General features: G+C 43.8%; 1 protein-coding gene across 5 annotated transcripts in view; it reads right to left on the bottom strand.

The window, feature by feature from the left end:
• Nucleotides 1-602: 602 nt before the first annotated feature.
• The window catches only part of actn1 (actinin, alpha 1), a 226307-nt gene continuing 211052 nt past the window's right edge, over nt 603-15857 (bottom strand). For 2 of the 5 annotated variants that reach the window (XM_041213976.1, XM_041213977.1), the window contains exons 18-21: nt 14400-14546; nt 7921-7986; nt 1867-2025; nt 603-1136 (exon numbers count right to left, since the gene is read on the bottom strand). In XM_041213976.1, coding sequence (XP_041069910.1) covers nt 978-1136; nt 1867-2025; nt 7921-7986; nt 14400-14546 — 531 coding nt within the window. In that variant the 3' untranslated portion in view covers nt 603-977. Of the gene's footprint in view, nt 1137-1866; nt 2026-7920; nt 7987-8360; nt 8442-14399; nt 14547-15857 lie in introns of all 5 variants that reach the window. The other 3 variants (XM_041213975.1, XM_041213974.1, XM_041213978.1) reach the window with 2 other exon arrangements.

Raw genomic sequence — 15857 nt, 5'->3', positions numbered from 1 at the left:
GACGTCAAAGTAGTTTAGTTTATCGGTGGACTGTACAGAGGAAATACTGTGGAACCTTGGGAGAAGGGAAGGCACATATTCATGTCAAAGCAAGGTTCCCATTCATTTATTCATCTAACATATTTACACATCTCAAGCTGCTGATATTAACAGGTCTTGGCGTACTAATTCAGAACCAATCCACCAGTGAGGCAACAGCACTAAGCATTGACCAGTGCAAACCTCTGGGCCTGCAAGATTCAATCAGGATCAACCAACGAATGCATCTGGGTTGCCCTGACTTTGACGGCAGGGTTTCCAGGGCTTGGGGAGGGGAAAGGGTACAGGTAGTCCCCAGGCCACAGGTTGGGCATCCCAGACACAAAAGGACACAGGCGAGAAACTCCTTGAATCACAGCTGAAATATAAGTTTTGCAAGTCTGTAATGCAATCTTATTGCTGCCTTTCCCATCTGAGTATTTTCACTACAACATCTGAAATCGCACACTGAATTGAGATTGTGGAAGTTTTCTATCATAAAGCAAAAAACCTAAATATCAAAACAATGGCACCCATCACATACAATGCAAGATGATTTAAAAAAAAGTCTGAAAATACTTAACTTACTTATAAAATAAATCCTTTATTATGCAGTGTAATGAGTGAACTTGCTTAATTTTGTGCAACAGTGAGTTACAATGTGATCTTATTTCATATACATAAAATGTGTACATTAGTAGAAAATCATGGAATGCAACATTGTGCTTAACTACAGATATCACAGCTAAAGTAAATGGTGCATTTCAATTCTTTCTTTTTGGAACGTTTTGAGAAAAATACCTATTTCTATAATAAAATATGTTTTGAAGTTGCCTGAAGAAAAAAATATTTCTTCTGTAAACTGCACTTTGCCAGCTCAAGCAGACATTCCGCAATTTCTTTAGTTTAAAGCCAAATAGAGGTGAGCAGACACTGGTTTGCATACAAAAGATGCAGAGTTAGAGGTCACTTTCGCCATAGAGCGCTGTGGAGAAGGACATGTAGTCCAGGGAGCCTGGAACGGCGTCCGGCCCAGTGTACGGTGCCATTCTTGCGATGCAGTATTCTGCCTGGTCTGGAGGTAATTCACGACGCAGTTCTTCAGCTGTGATATAGTTCTGTAAGGCAGAAGAAAATAAGGCCCTTAGAATGCAGCAGCTCCTTCCGGTTAAAATATAACCTGGGGTTTCCCCCACCGCCGTTCTCCGGCAATTCTACTAAAAACAATTACCTTGTTAAATTTTGTACAAATTCTCATTCACTTTGCAATTCAAAGAGGGCTTCACTTAACTTTTTTAAACAAAAAGTCAAAAGAGTAAACATTTCAGTTTGTAGAAACGGTATAAATAGATTACAGGGGTGAAAAGATGCTTCTGAAGACCAAGTGGAAAACATTTATAAAAAAAGAATCAAACTTCAAAAGAGTATGGAGGTGAAATTGCACATGATTAAGCAGACATCAAGGGAAACTGCATCTGTCAGCCATTATACGAATCACCTCATATTCAATTCCATTGAAATGGATGAAACAGAATATCAAATGGAGGATATAACAGGCATCCGACCAAAAGCACCTGTTTTGTGTCCCTGTCCATGTCCAACTTCACCGCCTAACTAGTTCAGTCTGTTGCAATAGTGTAAGTAGAATACATAGGTCTAAACCAGAGTAGAAATCTTTATCACCACCCCCACACCCACTAAAGCTGATAGAATGCAGTCTCACTCTACAGCTCGCAGGCTAATGATACAAATGTCAATTGCTGCCCCTAGTGAAGAGATGAGCCACATTAAATGAACTGATAAGAAGTCAGGCTCTACACCATGTCTGTATTAAATTCAAGAACTCACCTTGTCACCTGCCAGAACTTTAAACGAGGCCATGACCTGGTCAGCAGTGTCCGTGTCTGTGGTTTCCCGTGACATGAAGTCCAGGAAGGCCTGGAATGTTACCACGCCCATGTTGTTGGGGTCAACAATGTTCATGATGCGTCCAAACTCTGCTTCACTCTGAAATCATCAACCACAGCAATTGTACCAATGTCTTGTCAGGGTCAAAATAAAAAAAAAAGAGTGCGCACTTTCCCACATTACTGCCCATGTTCAGTCTGGTGGAGCGCAGTATACATGTCAATTTACAGCAGCAAAACTGTGCTCAAATAGGCAGCAATGACTGACACACAAATCAGGATTCTGTGTGCCAAATTTCTTGTTGCAAGTGTTAGCTCAACTCTGACTCAAAAAGTTGTGGATCAAACCCCATAATCCAAGACTTGAGCGCACAGTCTAGGCGGACACCTTGGAGCAGTAATGAGGGAGTGCTGCATTCTCACACATGCCGACTTCTGCAGATGTAAAGCTGAGAATCTGACTGGTGTGCAGACAGACATTAAAAATCCAATGACATTTATTCCTCCCTCTTAAAGTTGGTCAGGGATTTCTTCTGGTTTTTTTTTAGCCCCAAGTACATCACTGAATAGAATAACTGGCCATTTAGCTCATTACAGTTGATTCCCACTTTTGCTTACACTTCACAAATAGGGATTTAATTGTGAGGTTTTTTCTTTGGAATTTGTAGAGGATATGAAATGTCCTTAAGGGAATTCAGGTTCCTTTGTTCTATCCAATCATGCCATTGTGCGGAACTTGACATGCTCGCAGAATTAAATCATCATTTGAACTTAAAACATTCCCCGATTACTTGGCATTTGACATCTAGCAATTCAGGGTTTGCAAAGGAATTCTTAAAGAAAGGGAAGCAGGTGGGGAGAGGGAAATCTCGGGAGAGAATTCCAGAGCACAAAGCAGAGGTAGCTGAGAACACAGCTGGCACAGATCTGACAAAGAGTGGGATTCACTAGAGGCTGAAGTTAGAGGAGCAAAGTATTTGGAGAGGAGCAGCTCTCAGGCTGGAAGTGGTTACAGGTAGGAAAGGGTGAATTCATGGAGAGACTCAAACACAAGGATGAGAATTTTAAATTTGAGCCATCAGTGTACCAGGAACCAATATAAGTCATCAAATTGGAATAGATGACACTGGCAAGAATAACTTAAGTGTGTGGTGGGCGATGGAGGAAGTCTTCATGATGGACAGAATTTGGAGCTGGAAGCTCACTTTTAGGTCAAATGAGGTTGCAAACTATTTTCTTTAACCTGAGATGGTGGCAGATAGGGAGTTGGAGTCGGTGGTGTGGTATAGAGTTTGTATTGAGGGTCAAGGACAATTTTGCCAGTGTTGGACAGGAGGAAGTTACAGTTTAACCAAGACTGGGCGCTAGACAAACTGCCTGATAAGAGAGGGTGGGAGAAAAGTGATGGAGAGGTAAAGCTGGGTGTGACCAGCATACATGAGGAAGGTGGCTCAATGACAATGGATGATGTCACCAAGAGGCAGCTTTTATAAGGAAGAGGAGATGACCAAAAATTGATCCTGGCAAAGACTCCACATACAATGGTACAGGAGAAGGAAGAGAAGTTAGTGATGTAGATAGACTGGCTGAATTCAGATAGGTAAGGCCATACGACATAGGAGCAGAATTAGGCCATTCGGCCCATCGAATCTGCTCCACCATTCAATCATGGCTGATAAGTTTCTCAACCCCATTCTCCCGCCTTCTCCCCTTACCAATCAAGAACCTATCTCGGTCTTAATTACACTCAATGACCTGGCCTCCACAGCCTTCTGTGGCAATGAATGTAAGAATGGAACGAGACAAGAGCAGTCCCACACAGCTCAGCAATGGAAGAGAAGCTTTGGGGGAGGATTGTGTGGGTAATTGTGTCAATGGCTGCTCACATACAAAATCTTATTTACAGGTCTTCAGGACTTTTGTATCTATTGTTAAAAATAAAGGGGAACTAAACAGTATTGCTCTCCCAAAGCAGTGTACATCATTATTAATTCATTCATGGGATGTGGGTGTTGCTGGCTTGGCCAGCGTTTATTACCCAGCCCTAAATGCCCTTGAGAAGGTGGTGGTGAGCTGCCTTCTTGAACTGCAGCAGTCCCTGTGGTGTAGGTACATCCACAGCGCTGTTAGGAAGGGCGTTCCAGGATTTTGACCCAACGACAATGAATGAACGGCTGATATATTTCCAAGTCAGGATAGTGAGTGGCTTGGAGGGGAACTTGCAGGTGGTGGTGTTTCCATGTATCTGCTGTCCTTGTCCTTTTAGATGGTAACGGTTGTGGGTTTGGAAGATGCTGCCTAAGAAGCCTTGGTGAGTTCCTGCAGTGCATCTGACATGGCAAGTCGGCTAACTGGGAGTGGGGGCAAACCCAACCTGCATCTCACCATTGAGGCAGGACAGGGACTGAGCCTGTTGCAAACAAAGTCCACAATGGTTTAGATACTATTTTCCCCTTTAATTCAGAGTGTTTGAACTCCATCTTCAACTAATGTGTCCAAACCTCTCTCTCTGCAGCCCTTACATTTTCAGAGCCTGGCCACTCAACCCATTACAAGGTTAAGCTCATCTTCATTAGTTAACTGATTAGAAGTATAAACAGGTTAGATAGATGTCTCTTGGACTGGAATTCCACCAGTTTTCTCCCCAATTTTGCGCTCCTGGGCAGAGTTGCCATTTGGGGACAGTTCCAGGTGGTGCCGGTCACCCTCTGGAACATTAGCAATTATTCTGCTATGTGCCACGGCACCAAGTGTCAACAGGGTCTTCCACCTCAGGGGGAGGGGCAGCTATAGCTAAGTCCGAACCTGGAATTCACACAGTCACCAGGGCAGGAGTCTGCGCTGATCTCCCCTATTGTCGCTCTGGCGGAGATCACCAGGGTCTAGGGATCAAAGCCCAGACTGTATAGATTAGCGTTGAAAGGCCTCAACCTGCTGCGTGAGCCAAGGTGGCAGAATTTGACATCTGAGAAGGGAGATTATCTTGGTCACATTGATGTGAGTTTAGATTAAGTGTGGCTCCAGCAGAGAGCAGGGCGGCTGCAGAAAGTTAGGTGTCTGCCTCACTGTTGTAACAGTGACCGTTAGTTACCCATTTGCCTAACTTGGCTAGTTACCTCTCAGCAGTATACTGGAAAGCAAGACACATATTAGTTACATGGCACAGCATTAACATTCCTTACCTGTTGGGTGAAAGAACAGCTTTAATAATTAAAAGGCTGCTGGGTGGATACCTGTGTTCTCCTGGCTGTATAGATTTACTCTATCATTCTAAGGGGAATGAAAGGCAGTCTCCAAAACATGCGTGTGAAGCAAAAAGGGGAGAGGAATCTCTGGGCAGGTTTTATGAGAATTATATAAAAAAAGAAAATTCCATCGGATTGATCTGGGTTTGAATTGTACCCAGGTTCCAAGGGTGTAAGGACAGTTCGCCATCCAATGATACCACATAGCCCCTCCCTGCACATGTTATTTTAACAATTGACTTATGCAGTCATGAATTCTCACCAGTTAAACTGCATCCTGTAAATAGGGTTTTTTTTTTTGCAAGTAATTGTTCAATCCTATTTCCTGCACACCCACCCACCCCCCCTCCCACAACCTGCAACATATCTTTGTCCTGAGCACTGAGCTCTGGAGATTTCCCCTCTGTGTATTAATTATACTCCTCCAATCATTAATAAATTATACTGTAACAGGGTGCGTTTGATCAGTCTATTACGAAAACACTCCCCTCAATATTAGTATGGTGATGAGCAATCCTGCTCTCTATTGTGTTCGTTCCTGGATCATTCACAAACATCATCAGCTGAAATATTACAAGCAATGTCTTGCAACAACATGCAGCTTTAAGTACTGAATGGGAGATTGGATTCAATAAGTAGATCATCAAACTTCCCCATCATTTAAACAGCGTAGCATTCCTATCACCAGCTCATCATAGTAAGCAATGTACTAGGATTCATTTTGCGAAACTCTTGAGAATATGAAGAGCACCACAAATCAGGAGAGCAGGTCTTCACACCGTTCCTCTGTTCTGTTGAATAAGGCACTGTGACAGGAGCCGCCATTGCAAAACTACTCCCAAGTCCCACAAATTGTTTTGAAATCATTCTGTTTGCAAGACACAGATCCATTGGTGAGAATTCATGAATGTTGAAGATCATTTAGTAAATTAAGTGTTAAAAAGAATCCACTCAGAATGGGGGAATGTATGGGGCACTCAACTGGCACACTGCCCTTTCAACTCTAGGACCTGAATTTAAATGAAATCCAGACTCACGAGTCTAGAGAGTTAAAGGAAATTCCCAAAGATCTAAACACACCTTTTTAATATGATACAGGTCGAACATACTTTGTAGAATCATACAGCACAATAGGAGGCCCTTCTTCAATACATTGTATCTGTATTGGCTCTTTGACAGAACTATCCAATTAGTCGTAACTCCCCTGCTCTTTCCCTTCGGCCCAGTAAATGTCTCCTTTTCAAGTGTTCATCTAATCCCCTTTTGAAAGATACCATTAACTCTGCTTCCAGCACCCGTTCAGGCAATGCATTGCACTGCAGATCATAACAACTGCATGAGGAAAGTCTAATTTCCTGCCAATTATCTTTAATTATGGAAGACCAAGAGGATGCCACCTCATTAAAATTTAAAAGAAATTGCTTCCATGTGTCTTCGTCATTTTTTTTTGAGAATCTAATTGTCTTTGTTACATTTATTCAACTTTCCCTTTTCCAATCACCGATTAGTGAGGTCCTGAACATCTTCTCAAACATAAAACACACAAACTGCACTGAACATTTAAACTATACAGTTTTGTGCAAATTGCTTCATCCAAAAGCTGCAGTGCCCTCTAGTTGTCCCATGTTTACATAACAACACATGAAACAGTGGGGAGGCCTGCACCACCATTCAACTAGATCAGGGGTTTTCCAAACTGTGGGTCGCGACCCCCCCCCCTCCCCACCAAAAAGGGGGTGGCGGGACGAGCAATCGGGGTCACGAGTTCTGAGGCAGCAATGGCGAGTGAAGAGCGGAAGCTCAAATTTGACAGCCCTGGGATTGGCTGCGAGGCCCCTTTAAATGTGCATTTTTTTTCCGCCTGTGTGCCTGGCCTAATCCAATGAGCCGAAGCCAGATCGCTGACACCAACAGAGCCTGCAAAATGGTTGGTGTCTTAGCCGTTTTTTTTTTGTGCCTGTATCTCCGCCGTTTGAACCCCCTGCCCCACTCAACAAGGCTTTCCCTGCCCGCCCCCCAATTTTCGCTCTGGGGAGGGGGGTTCATGTCAAGTGTGAAGCATTAAAATGGGGTCACAGCAGAAAAATGTTTGGGAACCACTGAATTAGATCACGGCTGACCTCCACTTCAACTCCACTTTTGTGACTTTGGTCCACATCCCAAGATAGCCTTAACGTAAGTCTATCTGTCTCAATCTTGAATGCTCCCATTGTCTCAGAATCCATAGTCTTATGGGTGAACAGGGCTCCTAACTTATATGGCTCCAACTTTATATTTTTTGCAAGTTACATGATGTAAGCTGAAGAAGCTAGTCATTAAAAATAGCCTATCTAGCGGCTTCTGTAATGAAGTACTTAAGATTTTCCACAGTGGAGTAGTGTGCCTACTCATGTCGTGGACTTTGATTCTGCTGTGACTTTACAGTTGGCATAAATTCACGGGCCAATCCACAGAGTGAACCAGCCATTTTGCTGAACTGGAAAACCAAAGGTCTAGACGTAGTACTGCACAATGTTCTAGCAAAAAGAAAAATCCGGGGCCCTGCAGCTTTAGATCAGTGTTTCAATAGTCTTAAATAAGACTCTGAAAGAAACACAAGTATTTGGTGTCTGGATAAAGCAAGTTACTAAACTGCGCACATGTTCTTCTACAACGAACACCAGTTAACATGGATTTGCTTACATTCATCACCCAGCTTCAGAACCAGACGTTAATACAATGAAAATAGAAAGAATGGGAAGTCACCATACCAGATTGTAACCCATGGAGATAAGGCAAGCTTTGAAATCATCACTGTCCATCATTCCAGTCCTCTTCTACAGAGAGAGGAGGAAGGAGACACCAACAGGACAAAAAAGCAGAGTGAAAGGTAATCATGACAAGAAGAAAGGGACAGCAAAGTGCAAGACAAGCCAAATGGAACAACGTTTCAACGATGAATCAAAGTGGAAGAACAAACACAAGAGAGATCAAAATAGGTGAAAGGCAGACAAAGTGGTTCAGAAGTCATGAACAGGATTCATGGAGAAAAATCAACAGTGGAATGGGAAGACAAGTTACAAAAAGAATCCATCACAGACAGAGACAGTAGGTCAAGACAGATAAAAAAAAAGAGAAAAAAAAAACACAAGTTTAGTTAATTCAATGTATCGGATTGGAATACTTCACATCATACATTAGCAGTTAATACCTGTGCGTCATTTCCAATATCGTACCCCAAGCTGATGAGGCAGGCTTTGAACTCCTCTGCTCCGAGGGTGCCAGAGTGGTCCTGGGTTAGGCAATGCCACGTGGTACGCCATGCATGGTGATGGAGACAGCGGTTGTTGGGTGAGGGAAAGGGTGGGGAAAGAGTGAATATTTGGAAGGCGTGCATGCAAAGGAAAAATGGGGGAAAAGGGAGGAGGTCATGCAAGTGGAAAGAGGAAAACAAAGTGCACAAAATTAGACATCACAACGGTTCAAACATCATGGTCCCAAATGATCTAGCTTCATTTCCAGGCTACTAGAAAGCTGAACTCTTCGGTGGCTTGTCTGACAGGGACCAAAACTAACAATTCATTCCCTCTTAATCACAAGAGGTCAATTGGTGAGTAACTTCAAGTTAAGAGCTAGAAAGGAACAAATGTATGCGAATGGGTAACTTGAAATTCTGAGAAAATTCAAAGGAAAGATTTTCATTGTATCTTCTGAAGCTAACCACTGAATTTACCCATGCAGAGGAGTCCAAAGGTGGTTCAGGAGAATGGTGTTTTACTTCTGTTATCAGGTTTGCTCCCTGAAGTGATCACAGTACAAGTTACTCAGGCTGAGGGCTGGTGGTGGGGTGAGGAGGGGCAGGGGTTTGCCATGGGAATGGAGTGGATGACACAAGGGAAGTAGTTTACCCTGACCAGGTTTCTCCTTTCCCTGCCCGTCTACATCCTCCTGGCTAATTCACTGAGTGCTGAAGGTGTAGTAAGGCAGTCCATGGTCCCATTTACCTTTTCCAATATTGATATGAGGGAAGACTAAGACATTAAATAATTGTGTTTTTTTAAAGGCAGAGGGAGAAAATTGAAATTTATTTTTAAAAGTGGAAAGGCACTACAGGGCATCTTGTTTCTGCATGCCTACAGCCTCAGGCTGATCTGGAAAATTAGCCTTCTCCAGACGCTGGATAATAAGTGGCAATTTTGAATTCACAATTAAGTTTCTTTTCACCCCATTTCCCTCTTGCGAATAATTGTTAAAATTCATCCCCGTCAGTCTCCTGTCAAATCCATGACATTAGAAAGAACAGTTTGTTTTAATATTCAGAAGTACTGTAAAACAAACAAGGTATCAATACAATAGTACAATAGAATTTAACAAAGCTGCACATCCAAGAGCGGATGCATCCTTTAATGCAGTGACACAGTGCTCGGGGGCAAGGATATGCAGTGACAGCAGTGCAGTGACAGAAAGGCAAGTGCAGTCAGAGATACAAAGTAAAACATACTCAACTCTTCAAAAACTAAGTGTTCAATCAACATCAAAAATACATTCATTTTTTTTTATTTCTCAATGTGTTATTCTACTTGCAGCAATTAAACAGGCCTCTTACTGGGTACTGTGACAGTTGCACCATGATATACAACAAGAAATTAAGCACATCACATATAAACCAGATCTTAATATTCTCAGTAATTTAAGAATTAAACACAACGGTTCTCAAAGGGTTAACGCTTATACTGATCACACTGTTAAGCGACAATCTCGCAATAGAAATGCATTATCCAATTTTGACAAGGAGAAGAATTGCACAACCATCATGGTGTTGGTTTTATTTAAATAAATCATACACATTCCTTTATTTTCTCCTCAGGTATGCACCAACTGCACAGCACCTCCCTGGCGCTTGCCAAAGCTGCTCTGACCCAGCTGTCAAGAAAAACAAGTGATGACTTTCCTTCTCTTTCCGTCTCAGAGTCCACGGGATCAGCGATGCAACAGTATTGGGAATTCTAACCTGCAGCTCCCCAGAGCATCAACCTGAGGAGGCTAGTGTACCACATGAACGCTGTGGAATGGTAGAATGAGAGCCTTGGTATACAATCCGTTATTCAGCAAGTTTCCCGACTCCGCGGGGGCACCGGACAAATTGAAAACTGGGACAAGCATTTAAATGCTGACTGTGCAAATGGTCCGTGATGCTGAGGGACCAGTGCAGGGAAGGTACAACAAAAAGAAACAAATAAAAGGCATTCAAACCTGCACAATTTTTGTTCTTAATCTAATTGGAAGCTAAATTCATTCATCATGAGTCAAGTTTTGCTCCTGCTGGTTGTAAACTAGCACCAAGCAGGTTGATAATGTGTAAGGGAGCAGATCATGATTCTCACTCAGCATCCAGGGCAGCAAGCTGTGCCAACAGCCCCACACATCAAGGCCCAGTGACATAAAGTACTTGCCCCTCAGTGGAGCAACAGCTTAACTTCACTCACATCCGAGTTAAATGAAAAAGCCCAATTTTTGTGCAATATTGAAGGTGAAAATGCTTCATTTGTGCCAAATGGGCTTGAGGGGCTGACTAGCCTACTTCTTGTTCCACTTATTTGCCATTCACTCTTGTCCTCCCACAAGAAATGGGAGGAGTAGACCATATGTCCTCTTGAGCATGCTCCCCATTCAATACAATCATGGCTGATCTTGGGTTTAGACTCCACTTTTCCGTCCACTCCCCATATCCCTTAATTCCCTGAGCGACACCAAAAATCTGTCCATCCCAGCTGCAAATGTATTCAGCGATGGAACATTCACAACCCTCTGGGGTAGAGAATTCCAAAGGTTGACAACCCTTTGGGTGAAGCAATTTCTCCTCACCTCAGTCCTAAATGATCGGTCCTTTATCCTGAGACTGTGGCCCCCATGTTGTGGATCCCCCAGCCAGAGGAAACCATCTCTTCCCCCAAAAGGCAGTTCTCCTTTTCACAAACTACTTAGGGACTTGTCAACTTAATTATTTTCACTCCATCTCAATCCGGAATGTAATCATTCATTAATTACACATCTTGAATGGATAATGGACACTTGGCAGCTCTTCAAGATCTTATAAAGTCCAACCATAAGAGTCAAGTATAAACGTCAAATACTGAGCCTGTGTTAGGCTTAAATGCTTTCACCGCTATGTTACTCTAGGATGAAGCCTAGTTTAAAAAGGTAATTTCACCCCAACCCCCACTCCCCTGCTGTTTAATCTTTTGGCCCCCTCTACTTGATGCCAGGGATGCCAATAATCTCCTTCTATCTCATTGGAATGGTCATTCTTCATTCATGTGTGAGCCTGAACAGTATTGGCAGCAGTTTAACAGAGTGGATAGTGCAGGAGAGGAGGAGGAAAACAGGAGGGTGTTGAGGGGGTGGGGTGGGGGAGGACGCAGGAGCAGAGCATGATCCTGTTCCAATCAAAGTCAACATGCACTTTTCCAGATACTTAATAATGATCAGAAACAAAGCCATGGCGGACTTTGCCCCTCCCAGGTTCACAGATGCTGAAAATGGCTCAGCTGTGGGCGCCAGTTAATTCCGTTCAGGGATCAAATCACTGACCTTCCTGGACTGTGGGGCTCAGGATCTCCTGACACTTACTCACTGAGTCAAGAGGCAGCAGAGTGTGATTCCACTTTAAATTTAAGTTCTGTGGGAAGGGAGAAGGCAAGAAGAGAAAAAAAAACAGCAGAGGAGCTAAAGACACTTGGCACTAAAGGACTGCTATTACCTTTAGGTTTTGTATCAAGATGAGTTTTTAACATGCACACTGCGCTTGAAAGATTGCCATTGGCAATATTTGTGGGCAAATGCTTAATGCATTTGAACCTCTGGATGTCCATGGGCAAGACTTTTCAATGGTGGAGTTTCCCGACCCACCATTGAAAAGGTTTCCAGGGAACGCATCCATGCCAACCGTGCTTTGTGGAGCATTCATTGGCTGGAGGTGGAGCTTACACCCTACATTCGGGGGAGGTCCTGTCTCAGAGCCGTCGGCCAATCTGATTGGCCGGCAGCTTTGCAGGGCCAGCAGTGCCACCGGGAACGGGGGGGGGGGGCGGATCAGACCTTGGAGTGGCTGATCTGTAAAGGGGGCCAGCGCTGGAAGAAACCAACCACTCCCAATGGCCCATTCCCAACTGAGGCCCAAGCAGAGTTTCCTGCTGAGCTTCTCCTCTGCCCTTGAACGCCAACCATTGGCCTCAAAATTGAAGTGGTCAATAATTGGCTGCCTATGGACCCCAATTGGGGTGAGGACAGGAAGGCTGTCCTAGGCCTCATCCACCTCTGTAAATTTGTGGACAGGTTGGGGAGTGGGCAGGAAGGCTACCCAGGGAATTTTACAGGCCGCCCCTACTCTACAGACCCACCCTGTAATATTCTGGCTCATATGTATGGTGAGGGTTTAGAAATTGTGACCCCATTCTGCAGTCAAACAGCCTGACAATGCTGCTGTCTAGGTTCACACATGGAGAATGATCATTGCTGATGGAAACTGTACCCTAGCATGGTATCTCTACCTTCAGGATGGAAGGAGGATTGAGAAATTCATGTCTCAATGAATGAAGCATGCTTTAGTCTTAACATTTGATTAGTTACTTTGGGTGGGATTTCGACCATAAGACATAGGAGCAGAAATTAGGTCATTCGGCCCATCGAGTCTGCTCCGCCATTCAATCATAGCTGATAAGTTTCTCAACCCCATTCACCCACCTTCTCCCCATAACCTTTGATCCCATTACCAATCAAGAACCTATCTATCTTGGTCTTAAATACACTCAATGACTTGGCCTCCACAGCCTTCTGTGGCAATGAATTCCATAGATTCACCACTCTCTGGCTAAAGAAGTTTCTCCTCATCTCTGTTCTAAAAGATTTTCCCTTTACTCTGAGGCTGTGCCCTCTGGTCCTAGTCTCTCCTACTAATGGAAACATCTTCCCCATGTCCACTCTATCCAGGCCTTTCAGTATTCTGTAAGTTTCAATCAGATCCCCCCTCATCCTTCTAAACTCCATCGAGTGTAGACCCAGAGTCCTCAAACGTTCCTCATATGTTAAGCCTTTCATTCCTGGGATCGTTCTCGTGAACCTCCTCTGGACCCTCTCCAGGGCCAGCATATCCTTCCTGAGTTACGGGGCCCAAAATTGCTCACAATATTCTAAATGTGGTCTGACCAGAGCCTTATAAAGCCTCAGCAGCACATCCCTGCTTTTATATTCTAGTCCTCTCGAAATAAATGCCAACATTGCATTTGCCTTCCTAACTACTGACTCAACCTGCAAGTTAACCTTAAGAGAATCCTGGACTAGGACTCCCAAGTCCCTTTGCACTCCAGATTTCTGAATTCTCTCCCCATTTAGAAAATAGTCTATGCCTCTATTCTTCCTACCAAAGTGCATGACCTCACACTTCCCCAAGTTGTATTTCATCTGCCACTTCTTTGCCCATTCTCCTAACCTGTCCAAATCCTTCTACAGCCTCCCCGCCTCCTCAATACTACCTGTCCCTCCACCTATCTTTGTATCATCTGCAAACTTAGCCAGAATGCCCTCAGTTCCTTCATCTGGATCGTTAATGTATAAAGTGAAAAGTTGTGGTCCCAACACTGACCCCTGCGGAACTCCACTAGTCACTGGCCGCCATCCTGAGAAGGACCCCCTTATCCCCACTCTCTGCCTCCTGCCAGACAGCCAATCTTCTATCCATGCTAGTACCTTCCCTCCAATACCATGGGCTTTTATCTTATTGAGCAGCTTCCTGTGCAGCAACTTGTCAAAGGCCTTCAGGAAGTCCAAGTAGATACATCCATTTACTGGCTCCGCCCACCACTGGGATCGTCCGGTCCTGTCAAATGTCAATGTACTTTTGGCTGGGTTGCCAAATCTCCCGTGGTGGGTCCCACCATGACGGGGCCAGAAAATCCTGGCCTTTATCTTGTATCGAAATTTTGGATCGATCTTCAGCACAGCATATTTTCTTTGGCCTATTCACCTGGTCCCTTGAAGTTCAGGAGCAGCTGGTGCCTCCCATTTGAATAGGGCTTACTTTCCATGGCAAATACTCTACCTTTAAAAGTATCTCCTGTCTCCTGAAAGAAAACGCTGTAATCAAATGTCCTCAGGCAAGAAAATGGAGTACATTTCTCTGCTAAATACACACACACACACACACACACACACACACACAGACACTGCTAGCAAACTAAACCTGCTAGCTTACCCTGTCAAAGTGATTAAAGGAGGCCCGGAACTCATTCATCTGCTCCTGACTGATGCCTTTTGCATCTCTGGTCAGGACCTGGTTTTCGATTTCATTGATTGTCCTGGCAATGGTGGTGAGCAGCTGTTCCCAGCCCACACGGATATGCTGAAACAAAGAGAAGGAAGTCAATGAGATTAGTACACCTGCTTAAAGCATTCTCCATGGCTTCTCCTCACAACTCAATTTGCTACTCTTACTGAAGGCCGTTCTCTGCGCTTTCCTGAGCAGATCTGCACCTTAAAACAGATCAACAGTAACCTTAAAGAAAGAACCGAGAAACCATTCAAACTGGAACAGTTGGGCGTGTCTCCTCTTTCATCAGCTTTCCCCAGTTGCCAACATGGTGAGAGGGAAAGGGCCTAGCAGGAGTTGCCTCAGTAGCTGGGGCTTCCTGAATGTTCAATATCGCATCTTCGACAACCTTGCTTGTTTCAAAACCAGCCGAAAGGCAACAGAAAGTGGATGCATCATCAATGATCATTCTGATTCGATTGTTATTTTTTATTTCCCTGGTCTTAAAACATTGACATCACTTCAGCTGGTCATCAGCTAGTTGAGGAAAATGGTGGCCCTCACAGGAGGGCCAACTTATAAATGCGATGCTTTCAACTTGCGTACCGTAACGCTGAAGCAAACAAATGTTGCTGTAATCAAAGCAGATGGGAGGATAACTACTGAATTATTGTTCCTAAATCCACAAAAATTGGGCTATGACTGCTGGAAATCAGAGCTTGGGAGGTAAGGAACAACAGGATGAGAAAGTGACCACAACACATCTTCCCCTCTCACCACTGCTCATCAAGTTAAAAATACACATTTAGCAAAACTATTGGAGTAAATTCTAAGGAAAATAGCCTATCTCCAGGGAAGATGGTGTTGTAGTGGTAATATCATTGCATTAGTAACCCAGAAGCCCCGACTAAAGGCCTGGGGACATGGGTTCAAATCCCACCACAGTAGCTGGTGGAACTCAAGTTCAATTAATAAATCTGGAAGATATAAAGCTAGTCTCAGTACTGGTGTCCATGACAACTATCCTCAATTGTCGTAAAAACCCATCTGGTTCACTAATGCCCTTTAGGGAAGGAAATCTGCCGTCCTTACCTGGTCTGGCCCACACATCAATGTGGTTGACTTTTAACTGCCCTCAAGTGGCCTAGCAAGCCATTCAGTTCAAGGGCAATTAGGGATGGGCAACAAATTCTGGCCTTCTCAGCGACACCCACATCCCATGAAAGAATAAAAACAAAATATAGAGAATTTAGTTTTTTTAGATTGGGTGGCCTCCAAGATCCTAGTTATGTGGCTCATCTCAAAGAAACATTGATGAATCATTCTGAAACATGTTTCATATCTGATAATTTTATTGAAAAAAAAAATGTGCTTAAGCAGAATTTATTAAAAAAAAAAACCACA

This window comes from Carcharodon carcharias, chromosome 20, assembly GCF_017639515.1.
Source record: "Carcharodon carcharias isolate sCarCar2 chromosome 20, sCarCar2.pri, whole genome shotgun sequence".
NCBI classification, from domain to species: domain Eukaryota; kingdom Metazoa; phylum Chordata; class Chondrichthyes; order Lamniformes; family Lamnidae; genus Carcharodon; species Carcharodon carcharias.
This window is presented reverse-complemented; position numbering and strand designations above follow the sequence as displayed.